At 42.2% G+C, this 18,667-nt stretch overlaps 1 protein-coding gene across 3 annotated transcripts in view; it reads left to right on the top strand.

Annotated features, from left to right (window-relative positions):
* C1QTNF7 (C1q and TNF related 7) overlaps window positions 1-15,666 on the top strand; it is an 86,948-nt gene extending 71,282 nt beyond the window's left edge. For 2 of the 3 annotated variants that reach the window (XM_007055379.4, XM_007055378.3), the window contains exons 2-3: window positions 11,172-11,417; window positions 14,636-15,666. In XM_007055379.4, coding sequence (XP_007055441.1) covers window positions 11,180-11,417; window positions 14,636-15,267 — 870 coding nt within the window. In that variant the 5' untranslated portion in view covers window positions 11,172-11,179 and the 3' untranslated portion in view covers window positions 15,268-15,666. Of the gene's footprint in view, window positions 1-4,067; window positions 4,485-11,171; window positions 11,418-14,635 lie in introns of those variants that run through there. The other variant, XM_043544640.1, reaches the window with a different exon arrangement.
* The last annotated feature ends 3,001 nt before the right edge of the window (window positions 15,667-18,667 follow it).

The raw sequence follows: 18,667 nt of genomic DNA, 5'->3' as shown, positions 1-18,667 counted from the left end.
ATGAGGAGCTCTTTTAAACTGGCTTTTAAGTTTTAAAATGTGTACTTATAGTGAGGTCGTGTGACCTCCCTCTGAGCCTGACAGGAAGGAACCACTCTCCAGCCCCTAGTGGGTGGAGCCAGGCAAGCCACGCCCCCCATGCCTGAAGCAGAGGGGTAGGACAGAAAGTTTAAAAGGCTGGCCCTACAGCTCAATTGTGTGACAGCCAGGGAAGAAAGCAGATGTCCCTTGCCAAGCTTTGTGCTAGAGACTGAGCTCTACAGTGTCAAGGACACAGTGGAGGTGCTGGGACTGCCAATCGGTCAGTACCCAGAGGAGCTACTGGGACTGTCACTGGCTGTGTACCCTGGGGAGACAGAGGTACACTCAGAAGGGGTAATAGGAAGTAGCCCTAGGATATCAGACATTAGTCTGGTTGTATTGCCAAAGTCTAGGTCTGGGCTGGGACCCTGTGGAGTAGGGTAGACGTGGGTCCCTCTACCCCCTGCTGCCAGCCCCACCCCTGTGGTGGCAGCCTACCTAACATAGGCCGGATGGCCTGCATTTGTCTGCTGTCTTCCACAGCCAGAGAGCTGGGCCTTAGATGGCTTATTCCTCCTCCCTGCCAAGAAGGCCAGAGCCCTTAGATGGTTTATTGATCTGCTATGCCCAGAGGACCAGAGCTCTTAGATTGCTAATTCCTCTCTTGAGTATTGTAAAATGTAGTGAAGTGGGGTGGCCTCCTTCTGAGCCTGCCTCCTTCTGAGCCTGATGGGGAGGGACAGCCACAGAACCACTACAGTATTCAAGAACACTTCTTATGCTTGGTCAAAGAAGCAAGTTAGCTATTTTTAGGGTTTTATTATCCATAGTGTGTACATTAAAACAAAATCCCCCAAACCAAAACTCTACTAAAACAAAACACAACAGTGCACATGCATTTCTCCCCTTGAGAGTGGATGAAAGAAAGAACAAACCACATATGACAAATGTCAGTCATGTCACTTAATGCACTACTGGAAGGTGGGCTAATACTATGATGTTGAGTTCAGAATAAGAACCTAACTAGACTAGACTGCCTTGTACTTTATGTAGTTATTCCCACCATTGTAAAATGGATGTAAAACACTCCCAGATCAGGATGGTATAGTTTTACTCCCACTTTGGACAAGAATAAACATCTGCACAAAGTATAAGGTAATGGAAAATCGGCCCCATAAACTAGAAACACACAAACTAGTGTTTATTATAAATTAATATATTTACTTAATATTAAGAAATCTGTGTCAGGGAATGCGTAATAAGTCAGAGACTGCTGGAGAATGGCTTGCTGTAGCTAGGTGGACAGGTTTCCTGAGAAAGAAGGAATATTCCATTGTGTCTGCTAACGCACTTAGCTCATTGCTCTTCTTCTGGGCTGCTGGAACGTGGACGAGACCCTACTACAAATGGAGATAATTGAGGGTAGGCCTAGGTGCAGCTGGATTTTCTAAGAAGTGTGATGAAAGCAGAGACATCATCCTTTTGACTTTCGTGTGGAAACTCAAGTCTTTCATTTGAATAAAAATATTTCCTCCCTCCACCCCCAAGCTTTTAAATTGTAGTTTGAGTCCAAATGGTTTCTAGATCTTTCTCGAACACAAGTGTTCTTTAACTTCAGTTTCATAGACACAGAGGTCAGCCTCATTGAAAGTCATGATGTTATTCAAAGGTATGATTTAATTTAGGAAGATGCATTATTTAAGCAGCTTGTTAAAGCTGACGTAGTTAAAAATCCTGCTATTATCAAAAAGCAGACATTACGTAGATTTAATTCTATTTTTATATCTTTCTGGCTGTTACCTTAAGAATTTGACATGAGCCATAACAATTACATACAGCATGTACCAGGCCAGATTCTGTTCTCTATTATACCGGTGTAAATCTGGGGTGATTCTACTGAAATAAATGGAGTTACTCCAGACTTGTACTGGTGTACTACTTTGACTCTGGTGTTTACGAGTATGTAGAATTTGACCCAGAATGTCCACTATACCAGACAATCTGGGAACTATGCATAAAGCTTTGGGGCTAGATTTTTATCTCCGTAGTGACACAGCTGCAAATCCAGAAAAACACTATTGAAGTTAATAGAGCTATTACAGTTACACTTGTCTAAATAAGATCAGGCTCTAACCCTTGATCTGTAACAGACTTGTGACTGGGACATCTGAGATCAACATCTCAGAACACTTCAGTTAGTGTTACAGGGTAAAATTTTCAAAAGCACCTAAATGACTTGGGAGCCTAAGTCCCAATTTCTAAAGTGACTTTGGCACTTAAGACTAGTAATAAAACTTAGGCTTCTAAGTGTCTAAATCATGTTTGAAAATGGGACTTCAGCTCCCTTTAGGCTCTTCATAAAATTTTATCCACAACTCTTAACAGTGTAAAGATTCCTTCTTACCCAGAAATCTTTTCTTCCACAAAACCCATTTTCTTTGGCAATGTCTGTTTTGAAATGCATTGTCATGCGTTTTGTAATACACATTTTGAGAGTTCTCATACAGAGTTCTGGGAGTTTCAGCGAGACAATTGGATAGTCTTTGCTTAGAATGGGATTTAAAAAGTCCTCAGTACTGGTCTAACTCTCTCTTCCCATTGATGTCAAAGGAAGTTTTGCCATTCTTGGAAGCATAGGTAAGTCCAGTGTCAAGCACTTTTGAAAATTCCCACCATTCAATTCTGACATAAAATGTCAACCTGAGGGAAAGATTTAAAAAAATCAAGCTTGGTTTAAGATGATACCATCAGATTAATCAGTAAGAATATTACTTAACAGTTGTAGAGTGTTTTATATCTTCAAAGTGTTGCACAAATATTAATGAGTTAACCTACAACAGCCTTGGGTTACACAAGTATTTGTCCTAGTTCTGTAGCTAGGGAAACTAAGGCATAGTGGACTAGATCATCAGCTGTGTTTAAATGTCCATGTGGTGCAGCTGCCTGGGGCTCCCAATCTGCCTGGGGCTGAAATGCATCTATTTGCAACCTCCCCCTGAACTAGGGAACTAAGAGTGTGTCTACGTTGCTATTAGACCCCTGAGGATAGCCCATGCCAGCTGACTCAGGCTCATGGGGCTCAAGCTAAGCGAATTTTTAATTTTGGTGTAGACATTCAGGCTGGAGCCTGGGCTCTGGGACTTTTCTTCCCTCATAGGGTCTCAGAGCCTAGCTTCCAGCCCAAGCCCAAACATCTACACCAGAATTAAACAGCCCCTTAGCCCGAGCCTCCCAAACCCGAATCAGCAGGCAAAGGCCAGCTGTGGGTTTTTAATTGCAGTGTGCACATACCCTCAAGGGCCAGCTATGCCAACTCTACATTAGTTGTGAATTTGCCAATGCAGAAAAATCTCCAGCTATCCCTTTGGGTCAGCTTTACAGCTTTTTTATGATACCAGAGAAGCATAAAGAGTCCCTCGGCCTGGTCTACACTTAAACAGTTTTGGCAGCATAGCTATGTCAGGGACCTGTATGGGAAAAATCACACTCCTAGCTGACATAATGATACCAACAAAAGCCCTAGTATTGTACCAGTTATACCAGCAAAAAAGTTCTTTTGTATAAATTCTTTTGCTTGGGGAACTGTTTTGCCTGTATAAGCTATGTCTCCACTAGGAGGGTTTGCACCATAGTTATACCAGGAAATCCTTTCTAGTGTAGACAAAGCCCTAGTGTGGGTCAGAGAAGGTAAGTGGCCAAAGAGCCAGTCAGTAGCTGTTTCTGGCTCCTAGTCCCATACTGAGTTCACCAGACCAATGATTCTCAAAGGTCTTAAACCTGGGGATGACCTCTTCCTTAGTCAAACACTTCTCAGTTTAATCATAGATTCATAAATTCTAAGACCAGAAGGGACAATTGTGATAATATAATCTGATCTCCTGTATCACACAGACCATAGAACTTCCTCAAAATAATTCCTAGAGCTGATCTAAGTAGCACTCGCTAGGCAAGGAGCTTGGGTTCCACAGCCCAGTGAACTGAGAGAGATTGGGAACAGGTATATGTACTTGGTAGTGTGGGGTTCCTGCTGAGGGCCCCAAACACCATTTTGACCCCCCTCTGTCTTTCTACTGTGTAATAACAGAGCTGCTTTTGACTCAATTAGAAGTCTTGTCATATGCTGCAGAGCTGGAATCACTGATTCCTAGGTCTAAGCATTAGACCTACTTTGGGCTGTGGTTCTGCTTGTGCCAGCACTGGGCCCTCCCCTACTAGCAGCTGAAATCACTAAAGAGCTGAAGTTACTAAGAGCTGAAATTGCTGAGTTAAGTGGAGGGGTTGAAGGCATATTGGTGATGGCTGGCGGAGAGGAGCAGCCAGCAGAGTGGCTGGTGGAGAGGCATAGCTGGTGATGAAGACTGCAGCAGAACCCCATGGAGAGGCATAGCAATTAGTCATTGACCCGAGCAGTGGAGCATGTAAGATGCCACCATACCTCCCCCTACTTCCACCCAGGCTCGGAGGTAAACTCTGCAGATGAACTTCTAAACTTTTGGGGCTGCACTGACCTAGAACAGGAACTGTGGGAGGGGTGACTTTGGGGTTGCTGGACTTAAGACCCTGAGGGGAAAAGGACAATGCCAAACTTAATTGGGGGTGGGTCTTTTGCTCATGGTTTGTGTTATGAATCCTGTTTGTGGTGTTTCCCCAACATAATGCCGTATTGTTTCCCTCCTTTATTAAAAGGCTTTTGCTACGCTCAGACTCTGCGCTTGCAAGAGGGGAAGTATTGCCTCTTAAGAGGCATGCAGGGGGATGGTATGTAATTGTCCCAGGTCACTGGGTGGGGGCTTGAGCTGGTTTTGCATTGTGTTATTGAAACGGAACCCCTAGATACTGAACCCGGCCCTTGTTGCTCCCAACTCTGACGGGCAGAAGGGTTACATACACATGTATTTGCTCTTGTTATGCACGGGTGTGGTGCTGTGGCACAAGAAGCAAAGCAGTGGAAAGTCAGCCCTTGTGTGTGAGTGACTCACACACATGCATTTTCTATTATTTTTGGTCTTTTGTCTCTTCCTATGCCTTTCAGGCTCTGCCATGTTCTCTTTCCTGCCCTCTACCTCTATCTCCCTTGCTCCCCTTCCCTTTCCTTGACTGCGTTATCCCCTGCTGCCCCATTTGTGACATTAGGGCTAGTATTACAAATGTATCTTGTTTGGTAAGGAAGAATGTTCTAGTGCAGGGGCCCTCAATCTGATGGACTCTGGCAAGAGTATAGAAAAGTGATTATGGGAAACCTGAAAGGATCAAGCCAGTCTGAAGTAAAAGAAGGCAATGGGAGTTATCTGCCTAACTCACTGAGGCACTTTTGTAAATTTCATTAGGTGCCTGTCTGTATCTTTTGGTACCTAAACACCTTTGTAAATCTGGGCCCCTGTCAAATATGTCATTAAACCTGCAAACTGAGGGGCATCCTAGAGCTCTGCTCTGGCAATCTGCACGATCTCTGTTTTTGGAAAGGTGAAGGAAACCCTTCAGAAGCAGCTCTTTTCAGACACATACTTGTGTCCTGAGTTTTCTAGTGTTAGATAATGAACATTCTTTTTTGTAAGACACTTTCATTTTCCCCACAAGGCTGCTGCAAATTGCATGAGCGACTTTCCTAGATTCTGAGCTTTTTGGTGTCAGGAACAAAAAAGCACAAAAAGACAGCATGATTTAATTTTTTGTATGTGTTGGCAGTAAAATAACTGTCCATGTGTGCCGGCCCAAATATTACAAATACACGTGGCTATCCAGGCCAACATAGAGAGTCAGCCTAGCTCACAGCAGGGATCCAGAACAGCTTGTAGGGCAGCTTTTAGCAAAATAGCTGGGACCAGAAAGAGCCAGATTGTTTGGAGTCAGACTGAAAACTAAAATGAACCCCACCTTGGTGCTCCTCAAACCACGCACAGTGAAACCATGGGCAAATTGATTTTCTGTCCCATGTTTTCCATGTGTCCATGGCCATGGAATTGGACACACAGTCATGGAATCTGGCTGCAGAATACACTTTCATTCTTTTAAAAAAAAAATGTACTGAAGCATGGGATGAGAGTTTAAATGTCAGCATTGTTAACTATGCCATTACGGATCACTTTCTCAGAAAGATTTACCTACTGTGCCTATCTGTTATCTTCAGAGGCAGATATCTTTGGGGATATTGGGGCATTATTGGGGTGGGAAACAAAAGTTCATTCTATTCAAAAAGTTTCAGGTCACCTCTCCCCTTATTACACAAGGCGGAAGTAAAGAGAAAATGCAATCTTCTGTAATCTGCTGGTCTGTGTGTATTGCACATTTCCCACGGTGTCTGATTCATAGAGCATGCAAGTCTGTTAAAGTGCCCAGCTCTGGAGTCTGAATCCTATAGCTGTAGAGTCTCATGCTTTCAGCAGTGGAGGTCCCTGGTTCAATTGTCAGTGCATGGATAGAGATCATCACACTTCTGCTGCCTCTTGCAAGCTAGAATGCTAAACTGCCAGAAGCCTCAACTGCATCCTGTGCAAACCTCCAACTTTCTATTCCAACATATTCTATAATGCAGAACAGCAATGCCTATGCAAAATTTTTGTGACACAATTTGTGAAATGTAAAATACTGTGTAAAATACTGTTAATCCCTTTTGACCTGAGCGAATAGTCAGTGTTCGGGACCCTGAGGGTGTTCCAGTTGAGAGTAGAAATTGACAATAGAGTCTGGTATTTTCTTTGATACAGTCTTGTTTATTTACTAGGAATGTACAAAGTTCTGCTTCTCCAAATGCAGGAGGAACCAAAACCAAAAGGAGAGAATTTCTTTCCTTACAACCCCTTTTCAGCCAGCACGAGACCCAGAAGCCCCCTCTCTAGATTTTTCCAGGGTCATACACCATGCTTGTCCAGAGTGTCCATCTCTAAGTCTTGCTTCAGTTTGTCTGTTCCTGTGTCTGTATGATGGGGTATACGAACCCCACATTGGGATGAAAGGGGTTATCATTAACACTGTGTGCTTGTGTAACCCATGTGCCTAATATGGAGATATCTCTTTAAGAGACCCTTTCGGTGGGGAGGTAGGAGTGAGCTGTGTCTGGGTCATTGTTGCTAGGCTGATTAAGCACTCCACATCCAGAAGCTTCTGGAATTGGGTGCGTTAGTTTTGGGTATGCTCCAATAGGTTCCCTGTTGCTGGGGTCAGACTCCATGAGGGCAAGCAGTGGGGGCAGCTGCTTTGCAAAAGGCTATGTGCCCTGTGTGAGTTGGGAGAAGCTGAGTCCAGGAGCAGGAAGCCGGCTGTTGTCCCTAACTCTGAAGCATTTTGCAGCAGGTTAGTGATATTGTTAACCCTCTAACAGGGAAGCATGGGCAATGCTAATTATAGGAAGGGGAAATTGGGAGGGAAAAATAACTTCTATTTTAATTGTATGCTTTGAATGTCTTGATTTTAGCTAAACTGTTCTAGTTAAATTCAGACTAGTTGAGACAATCACCAACTTTTCTTTAAATGTAGAAATGGGGAAAGAGTCATTTCAGTTTTGCTATTCTCAGTTTTCTATTTTCTTGTAACAGGGTTTTCTTTAACCAATCACTCACTTAAGTGTATAGATATAATCAGTTAGCTGACTGGCTAGCAGTGATTTCAGCAGCGGAAGAGATTCCTACAAGCAAGTGGAGGAAAGACGTTGTTTTAGACTCAGCAGACTGTGTAGATTTGTTGATCAAAGACTCTAACTGAGGGCATGCCTACACTTGCAGATGTAGAGCACTTTGAGTTAAACTAGCCTTCGGAGAGCGTAGTAGGGAAAGCGCCGCAGTCTGTCCACACTGACAGCTACAGGCGCACTGTTGTGGCCACATCAGCAGCCCTTGCAACAGCCACAGAGAGCAGTGCATTGTGGTAGCTATCCCAGCATGCAAGTGGCTGCAACGTGTTTTTCAAATGCGGGGGGTGGAGTGGACTGTGACAGGGAGTATGTTGTGTGTATGTGGGGGGAGAGAGAGTGGGTTTTTGGGGGCTAAGAGCATGTCAGCTTGCTGTCTTGTAAGTTCAGACAGCAGCAGACCCCCCCACCTCCCCCGCCTCTCTCTCATACACAGCATTCCACAGTAATGGTTGCTTGTCTCGGAGCAGATAAGCAGCCGGCTGTCAGAAACGGAGCTTTCAAAGGGCATATCTGCATTCCTACAGCAAGTTCAAAACAATGACAAGAGTGGCCACTTGACTTAAGGGGATTATGGGACATTTCCGGAGGCTGATCAGAGCTCAGTAATGCAACACCTCGTTCATACTGATGCTCAGGCATTTCAGCCAAGGCGCAACAAACGTTAATCTTCTCGTCAAGGTGGAGTACCAGGAGCGCTCTAGCCGTGGAGTCAGCGCGCTCTGTGTGCCTTGCCAGTGTGGACAGGTAGTGAGCTAGGGCGCCTGGGGCTGCTTTAATGCGCTCTAACTCACAAGTGTAACCAAGCCCTGAGACTTAGATGAACACAACCTACGCTTTCAGGAACTTTCAGTTTCTTCTCGCTGTATTTCTGTGGGGACTGAACTGTTCAGATTTAAATTTGTTTTTTTAAATTTATGTTTATGCATAAACTGTGAAGGTAATGTCTGTAGATTATAAAATAGCCATGTCATGCTATAAAAATTAGGTTATTATTCTTTATCATAAGATTTTATAAAGGTATTTAATTAAATTCATTTCTTTAGTTCCTTTTGGGACCTGAATGTTGGGAGGTTGACCCTGTACGATCCTTGCTGAAAATCCTTAGAGACTGAACTCTGGGTCTCTAGCTACTTTCTGTGGGAGTTGGTTTTGTTTTGTTTTGTTTTTTTAAGGTACTGGAGACGGGAAATGAAGTGAACTCTAGCCCACCCAAAGGTTACACTTGTTCTGGCTTCGAAGATATGCAGAAAGAGTGGACTCCTGAAGTTTGTTTCCTTGATGGAAGAGAAATTATTTGGCACAGATGACTGACATCATTTCCTAATCAAAATTATTAACAAATATGTGTTCTTTGGAAGAGGGATACCAGATATGAAAAGCAAAGTGCATCTTATAACTCACGGATTTATTTCCAATTTAGTACTCTAGTAAAACAGCTGTGATCAAACACTCTAGTCATCCTGTGTTCCTTCCAAAATTACAAGAACCAATCACTTAAACTAAAGGTGAGTCTCTCTATTAGCTGTCAACAGTAAAGGGACTAAAGCACAGTTAACCAATTCTGATTCCATCCAGTACAGAGCAGTAGCATGCATACATACTAGCCAATTCGTTACACACACGTTTATTTGTACTGTCCCCAAATACTCATTTGCCATTCTGTAGCTGCTTTTTTCTACCCTCGCCCTCTAGAGATGCTGTGCATGCACTCCCAAAGCCGCCACTCTGTCATCTCATGGGCTTCTTTAGTTCTACATGCTGAGGATGCATTGGTCATGTAGCTCTGGGAATTGGACAAGCAAAGTTGTTCCTTTTTATCCAGCTGCTCTCAAACATAAAAGAAAGCCCACTCATATTTATATCTTGCTCTTAAATGCAAAGGGTCATATTCTTCCCTGATTTAGACCCTGTATGGTTCTGGTAACTTCAGTAGGGCTGCAAGTGGTAGAAATCAGAACAAAATTTCATCCAAAGTCTCAAGTGTCGGTTGCTAACTACCATCAGCAGTTGTCACTTATTGCTCTTGCAATAAGTACCTATCTCTTAACCCAATTGTTAGAGATCTATTGTGTCTGCAATGGCTGACCCATACTGTAGGGGCCTATCAAATTTCAATAAAGTTATTAGTACAGTCTCCTTGCCATTTTTGGTACGGGATTGTGTATGACAATCAAGTGACACAATAGCCCTAAAGGATCTGGAGCATTTCTCTTTTGCTCAAAAAACATTGTATTTGGTTCTTTTGTCAGTCTCCACTACCACCTGACCATATTCTTTCTCTCTCTCTCTCTCTTCATTGCCATTCCATTTCATTTATATTTGGTAAAATAACTAAGATGTGTAGTAAAATTTGTATTTATCTGGTGACCCAGTGAAAAAGTTTTTTTCCCAACTGAGCTGATACAGGCCTGCTATACACCAAATGGAAACTCATGAATTATAAAGGATTGTAAATGGCTCTGGTTTTACAAATAAATTATCACATGACGAACTAGTATGACCAATAGGGTGCCTAGATATTGTGGAGAGAGGTGAGTGAGATGTGGATTCTCTGGGGAAGTAGTCTGATTCTTTGTGCAATTTGCCTGAGTGTTTCATTATAATAAAGCCATAGATAGCATATAAATGGATTTCTTTGATTCCGTCATTCCATTTCCTTTTTTTGCCAGAAACTGTAATTTTCTTATAAGCTGTAAATTAGCACTGCAGAGATGGATAATTCCACATAAATACTCTGATCTGGACACTGAAATAGAAAAAATACAACTCTGTTTCCAGAATCACAACTCACACTAGTTTTAGGCCAGTCAATCGTGGGTAACACTGATTTAGGACATTGTTGTATGTAAGGAACTGCAAGTTCTTGGCAGCAGGTTACTATTGTAAGCTGTTTCTTCTTTCATCATATAGTATATTATAAAACCAAAAGGCACAAATTTAAAAATCTCTGATTATTTAATCATGAAGACCGACAACTAATAAAAAACAGAATACTCTTGTGAAAGCATGTTGGGAGACTATGCAATGTAGATCAGTTTGTATCACATTCAGAAGCAGACTGGAGAAAAGTGTGAACAGTCTATTCTATTCAGACTTGACTCACAATCCCAGAGTAGCTGGCTGATTCTTCCTCAGTTACCACAGTGAAATAGTTAACTGTACTGTAAACATGAGAATTCAAAGTTAAATTCCCATTTTCTTAACTGACTTCACACCTCTTTTAAGGATATTGTTTTTATCTGCCTGTAGTCTCAGTGTGACACACTGCATCATTCAGATTTGGAAGATTTTTCTTTACATAAAGAAGGCTTGAAAATTAAATGAAATCTTTAAATTCTTCAGAAACTGGTGCGGCCACTACAGCATTGCTAGTTCAGTGTGCTGCCCTGCATTGGCTCAATCCATATTATGTTTAGGATTTTAAAAGTGTGAAGTATATATGCCTATAATCTAAATCAAAACCATCTGAAGGCTTTAATGACAAGATATGCATTCATGGTCTGTACATATGTATTTTTTCCAGAGCCAAGGATGTTTGCATTGCTTTACATTACAAGTTTTGCCATCTATACAAGCGGACAATCTCTTCACAACCAGCTCAAAGGAGAAAATTACTACACGAGATATATTTGTAGCACTCCTGGCTTGCCGGGCCCTGCAGGTCTCCCCGGAGCTATTGGATCACCAGGGCCCCATGGGCGTATTGGTCTTCCAGGAAGAGATGGTAGAGATGGCAGGAAAGGAGAAAGGGGTGAAAAAGGGAATGCAGGTATTGAATATTTGTGCTAACTAATGGAAAAAACAAAACAAAGAAACCAACAACCAGGATCTTCTCCTGGAACTTACTGTATTTTTTAAAATTTTATTTATCAGTGACTTCCTGAGTATAAAATACTAGCAAATATAAATGTAAGATACTGTTATGTATGTATGTAACAAAAAATGACAACTTATATCAGATTTAAACTCATAAAACAAGAACACTGAATCTCCAGGGTGAAACTTCATTATTATTATTATTATTTATTATAATTTACAGTTTTTCATTTTTAGCTGAAAAAAATTAATGTTAAGGTTGAGATTATCTATCAGTAACTTAAAGTTAAAACATTGTTTTGGGGATAATTACAACATATGTAAGCCCAGGAAATTCAGACTTAAGGTGAAACTTAAAAGAAATCCAAACAAGTTAAGAAAATAAATAGTTAGTGCACCCAAGCGACATTAACTTCATCCTGAAATGATACCATTTAATAACCATGCAATTAAGATTAGCGTAACATAGTTTTGTAGTTCCGGATTAGATTAAACTGAATGCTAAAGACACACTAGATATTCTGGGTTTTTTGTGTGTGTGTGCCCTAATTAAGTATTTCCAGACCTTAACATGTTTAATTTTGGGGGGTCTACTCACCTGTATAAAGTTACTCATGTGGATGGACTGTTTGCAAGATCCAGGCCTAAATGAACACACAACACAATAAGTAATAGGGGTAAACAATGTGTGGAAGATAAGAGGAAAGGAGAGTGTGTGTGTGAGGTGAGGGGACAAAAAAAAGTTTTCATAGTTACAAATAGTAAATTATTATATGTAATTCATGTTCCTCAAAAGGCATGCACCCTTTTAAAAACTTCCTACCCTATTTGTTTCTAAAACATCCCTAGTCAGCCAAAGGACATGGTCAATATTAATGTACAATTTTCTTTATTACTGAATCACTCCAAACCTTGTCCCACCATTACCCCTTTTCTTGTTGCTTTAAATCATTTTTCAATATTTGTTTTTTAAATTTTGATATAAAATCTCACCATATTTGTGGTGGTATTGCTTCTTATTTGTTACATAAGGTCATCCTTTGTTTTGGAGACATCCCTCATGAGATTTTGATTTTAAAAAATGGAACAATATAAAATTAACAAGGCACACATTAAATGGATTAAAAATTCATCAATGAGCAGATGTGTTTCTAATGGGGTCCTGAAGGGATTGGTTCTTGGCCTTACACTATTTAATATTTTTGTCAATGTTCTAGATGAAAACAAAATCATCGCTGATAAAGTTTGCAGTGACACAAGTTGAGGGAATGGTAAACAAGAAAGAGGACAGGTCACTGATATAGAGTGATCTAGATCATTTAGTAAGCTGGGTGCAAGCAAACAATATGTATTTTTAATATGGCTAAATGTAAATCTAGTAACAAAGAATGTAGACCATTCTTGCAGGATGGAGAACTCTATCCTGGGAAGCAGTGACTCTAAAAAAGATTTGGGGGTCATGGTGGAAAATCAGTTGAACATGAGCTCTCACTGAGGTGCTGTTTCCAAAAGGGCTAATGCGATAGTGGAATGCATAAATAGGAGACTCTCGAGTAGAAGTAGAGAGGTTATTTTTATCTCGATATTTGGCCCTGGTGTAAGTGCTGTTGGAATACTGTGTCCAGTTCTGGTGCCGACAATTCAAGAAGGATGCTGATAAATTCTGGTGCAGAGGAGTCACCAGGATTAAAGGGTTAAAAAACATACCTTATAGCGATAGACTCTGTAGCCCAATCTATTTAGCTTAACAGAAGGTTAAGGGATGACTTGATTACAGACTCTAAGTATCTACATGGGAAACAAATATTTGATAATGAGCTCTTCAGTCTAGCAGAGAAAGGTATAACATGATCCAATGGCTGGAAGTTGAAGCTAGATAAATTCAGACTGGAAATAAGGCATAACACTTTAACAATTAAAGTAATTAACCATTGGAACAATTTACCAAGGGTTGTGGTGGATTCTTCCTCACTGACAATTTTTAAATCAAAATTGGATGTTTTTCTAAAAGATCTGTTCTAGGAATTTGTTTTTTTTTATGGCCTGTGCTATACAGGGGGTCAGAATAGATGATCGCAGTGGTCCCTTCTGGCATCTTTGAAAACATAGGTAACTATTATAGTATACGTATAATATTATATAGACATAAGAAAAGTACAGTTTAATAGATTGAGTTCAGTTGAGAGGTACTGTTTAATACTTTGGTTGTCAAATGTCTGCCATATAGCAGCGGTCCCCAGACTTTTGAGGGTCACACCCCCCATTACTCCTGTCTGTGCCCCCTCATATCCACCCCAGAGCCAGGAGGGGAGCCGCGGCTCGGGGGCGGGGTGGGGGTGGCTGGAGTAGAGCTGCAGCCAGGCTATGGTGAGGGCCGGCAGCCGGGCCCATGGCCAGATGCAGCTCTGCTCCTGGCCTGGCCCCCAGCCTCAGCCCCGGGCCAGGAATGTAGCCGTGGCCAACAGCTGAGGCTGTGGGCTGGCATGGGGCTGGGAGCAGAGCCACGCTGAGGACTGGGCTGGGCACCAGGCCAGGAGCCATCAATGTGTCTGGAGATGGGACCAGAACAGAGCTGGAGACGGGGAGGAGGCTGGGTGATGCTCCCTCCTTCCTCCCATCCCGTGGGGGCTGGCCTGGGTCCCACCATGCCATCTCAGATGTTCCTCCACTCCCTGCTAGGGGGCACGCTGGGACCTCTGCCATACAGTAACTGGAAGTTTTAAAGAATTTCCAGTCTAAAAAATATAAGCTATTTCTTGTCAATAGTGACATAACTTACTAATAGAATTTTTTCAAGCTGTTATGGCTATATCCTGTCATTGTTCTGCACACAGAACTTCCATTAAGAATAAATGGAGTTTTACCTTTAAATAAATAAATGCCAGATTAAGGTCCTTAGTATTAATATAACGTCTCACCCTTGTTTGACATGTGATGAATTTTATGCATTGTCAGTGCACACAAAAACAAAAATAGACATGTTTTTTAAATCTCAAATTCCATTCTAAGTGTGGGGTGTTTTTGAAAATCTGACAAGAATTACACCAAACCAGTTTAATTATATAGTTAATTTTGTTCAAACATATCCAGTAGCTCATGGAATCATTTGCTTTGCCACCTACAAAAGAGATTGTATATGTAATAATTAACTAATATAAAATGTTTTTCAAGGTTTAAGAGGCAAGACTGGACCTTTAGGAGCAACTGGAGATAAAGGAGACCCAGGACAGTCTGGTAAAAAAGGACCTACAGGATTGGTTGGTGCCAAAGGCGAAGTGGGTCCCTCTGGACCACCTGGGCCTAAGGGAGATAAAGGAGAACGAGGAGAACGAGGTGTACCAGGGATCTGTAAGTGTGGAAGGATAGTGCTGAAATCTGCCTTTTCTGTTGGCATCACCACGAGCTACCCAGAAGAAAGATTACCAATCGTATTCAATAAAGTCCTTTTCAATGAGGGTGAGCATTACAGTCCTTCCACGGGGAAATTTATATGTGCCTTTCCAGGGATTTATTACTTCTCTTATGAGATCACCTTAGCAAATAAGCATCTTGCAATTGGGCTGGTTCATAATGGGAAATACCGAATAAAGACATTTGACGCTAACACAGGAAACCATGACGTAGCTTCTGGATCCACAGTGATCTATCTTCAGGCAGAAGATGAAGTGTGGCTTGAGATCTTCTACACTGACCAAAATGGTCTCTTTGCAGATCCCACTTGGTCAGACAGTTTGTTTTCTGGATTTCTCTTATATGTTGATACAGATTATCTTGACGCCTTATCTGATGACGATGAACTGTGATATGGGAGATGTCAAAACATCTCCAAACAAACTAGACAATCTGACACAGGATTTGATTTGGAGTGTATAGGAGACAAAACAATAATGATATGAACTGGAATTTTATTTTTGCTTTGATGGGACCACAAATCGAATGTGGAAGAAGGTTTCCAGCCTCTATGCAGGACATTTTACCAAAGAGCAGGGATAACAAAATTAATAATATACTAATGAATGACTGTCACTCCAGACCTGCATCCTCTTAAAGATTATGTTTATAATAATATTTAAACAAATTTAAGATAATGTACATCAAATTTTATATAAAATATATTGAGTTGTGAAGTGACTGATAGAGTGATATTGACTTATTAAACCTCTGGATACTTTGTATTTGTTATTAAAGGAAAATTGAATGCCTGACATCACGAACAGCCTTGGTCATTCTAGGGAGGTAACTATTTAAGAGATACATGTGATAAGAAATTTAGAAAATAGAATAAAATAATACAGTAATGGCCATTTGAGAGTGATGGACCCTGGAAAGACCATTACTTCACTTCAGTCAGATACCAACACTAACAAAAGACATATAGAGCCAGGTGACTTCTGAATGGAGCCATGCAGATTTACACCAGCTGAGAATCTGGCTCAATTACATTAATTAAAAGGAGACCAGAACCAAGGGTCTGTATCCAATAAATTGATTAAAAATTGACTAACTTAGTGAACTCCAAAAGTAATTGTAAATGGGGACTCGTCATCCAATGTGGGTTTCTAGTTCAGTCCCACAGGGAACTGTTCTTTCCAAATGTAAAATATAAAATCACCCCTGGCAAAGTGTGCAGATGACACAAAAATCAGTACAGTAAAAATAATGATTAGGATAGTTCTACAGAGCAATTTGAATCCAATGATAAGTTGGGCTTACCTGAACAATATACATTTTAATACAGACAAATGCAGTGTCATAAATTGGGGCGGGGGTGTGTGTGTGAAGGTCGGTCACATCTGTAGGATGCGGAACTGTCTCCTGGAAAGTAGTGACTCTGAAAAGGACTTTTGGACTATGATGGATAATCAACTGAACATGAGTTCCCAGGGCAATGCTGTGACTAAGAGGGCTAATGTGATCTTGGGATGTATAAGCAGGGGAATATCGAATAGGAAGGTTGTAGTACCTCTGTATGCTGATGAAACCATTTCTTGAATACTGTGTCCAGTTCTGGTGTCAACACTTCAAAATAAGATATTGGTAATTGTCAAGGTTCCTTCCCCACTCTGAACACTACGGTACAGATGTGGGGACCTGCATGAAAACCTCCTAAGCTTACTTTTACCAGCTTAGGTTAAAACTTCCCCAAGGTACAAACTATTTTACCTTTTGACCTTGGACTTTCGCTGCCACCACCAAACATCTAACCGGTATTATTTTTATTAGGAAAGAGTCCGTTTGGAAACGTCTTTCCCCCCCAAATCCTCCCAAACGTTACCCCCCCTTTCCTGGGGAAGGTTTGATAAAAATCCTCACCAATTTGCATAGGTGACCACAGACCCAAACCCTTGGATCTTAAGAACAATGAAAAAGCATTCAGTTTCTTAAAAGAAGAATTTTAATAGAAGAAAGTAAAAAGAATCACCTCTGTAAAATCAGGATGGTAAATACCTTACAGGGTAATCAGATTCAAAACATAGAGAATCCCTCTAGGCAAAACTTTAAGTTACAAAAAGACACAAAAACCAGAATATCCATTCCATTCAGCACAGCTTATTTTCTCAGCCATTTAAACAAACAGAATCTACCGCATATCTAGCTAGATTACTTACTAAGTTCTAAGACTCCATTCCTGTTCTGTCCCCGGCAAAAGCATCACACAGACAGAGAGAGAGGCTTTGTTTCTCCTTCTCCCCAGCTTTTGAAAGTATCTTGTCTCCTCATTGGTCATTTTTGTCAGGTGCCAGCGACGTTATCCTAGCTTCTTAACCCTTTACAGGTGAAAGGGTTTTTCCTCTGGCCAGGAGGGATTTTAAAGGTGTTTACCCTTCCCTTTATATTTATGACAGTAATACTGTAGGAGCAGCAGTGATCTGTATGCTCTGTATGACTATGCTATGTATAACCTGTATGCCCAAAAGGTCTGTTACACTTCCCCCCCCCCATTTTCTCTCCTCTCCCTCTTTGAATACCTGTGAAGTGGCTTTCCCCCTCCCTCCTGGAATGCTTGTGGGATGAATGGGCTGGTTGAACAGCTAGAAGATCAGAAGAGCTCCTAGGTAGACAAGGTATCTGGGACTCTAATTAGTCAGCGATCACACACCCAGTGCATGGACACTGCATGGACACTGTCCGAGGTCGAGTGTGACCAACCAGACGCGGCCAAGTCATCTCTAGTCGCAGGCCATGAGGAGCAGGTCCTTAAAAGGGGAAGGGGCCATGTGCTCAGGAGTGCACTCACAAGCTTGTACCTCCCATGAAGGCCCTTCGCCCGGACTGCCAGGCCAGTGGTTCATCGCGTTGCGTTCCATCGTGCCTCAGGAAGACTTACCTTCATCGCACCGTCCATCGCTGTGCTGTGGGACACTTACCTTGAAGGATCCTGACATCTCCAGTGCTGTGCCTGTCCTGGAAGCGTGAGTATGCGAGTGTAAGTGTGACACCCCCCCACACCCTTCTTTTGAGCTTAGCTATCAGTACAATAAACGTGCTGCTTTCTGCCAAATTCTGGTGGGTCATTAGTCCTCCCTAAGCTAACTAGCTGGCCTAATTTCAGGTAACATTAATGGTGGAGAATGTGGGCAGCTTAGTGGAGGATTTGACCCAAGAGTAGGGGTCTCCTAGTGCCCCCCCGGTAGTCTCTTGAGTGGGTCCGGCTCGAGCCTGTAAAAAGTGGTAGGCTAGCAACCCACTGCAGGGAGAAAAGGATGCCACTATTAAGTATGCCAGTGTAGGGCAAGGGAGAGAATTAGGTGTAAATCCCCTGGTGGTCTCTTGGGTGGGTCCAGCTCGAGCCTGCGTGAAAAAGTGGTAGGCTAGCAATCCACTGCAGGGAGAAAAGGATGCCGCTACTAGGGATGCCACTGTGAGACAAGGGGAAGGAAAAGACAAAGCAGCCCGAGCGAGAAGACACACCCCTTGTGGAGCGGCGCCACCGCCCGGGGTGTTAGAATGGCTCCAAAAGAAAGGGGCAGACCGCTGGATGCCAGGGGCGGTTCCACCTGGGAGTTTTCATGAGTTGGAGAAGGAACGGGATAACGTGGAAGTCGCAGGTTCTACTGCGGAAGTAGAGAATGCTGCTCTGAGCCAGGCAGTTACCTGCCTGAAGGATCTGGTTCTGGAGGGGTCTGCCCAGGAGAACAGGGTCCGGGGGGCTTATTCAGCCTGGGCCGCCACCATTGGAGTGAAAGCCCAGTGGGGGCATGG

The sequence above is a fragment of the Chelonia mydas genome, chromosome 4 (genome assembly GCF_015237465.2).
Source record: "Chelonia mydas isolate rCheMyd1 chromosome 4, rCheMyd1.pri.v2, whole genome shotgun sequence".
NCBI classification, from domain to species: domain Eukaryota; kingdom Metazoa; phylum Chordata; order Testudines; family Cheloniidae; genus Chelonia; species Chelonia mydas.
This window is presented reverse-complemented; position numbering and strand designations above follow the sequence as displayed.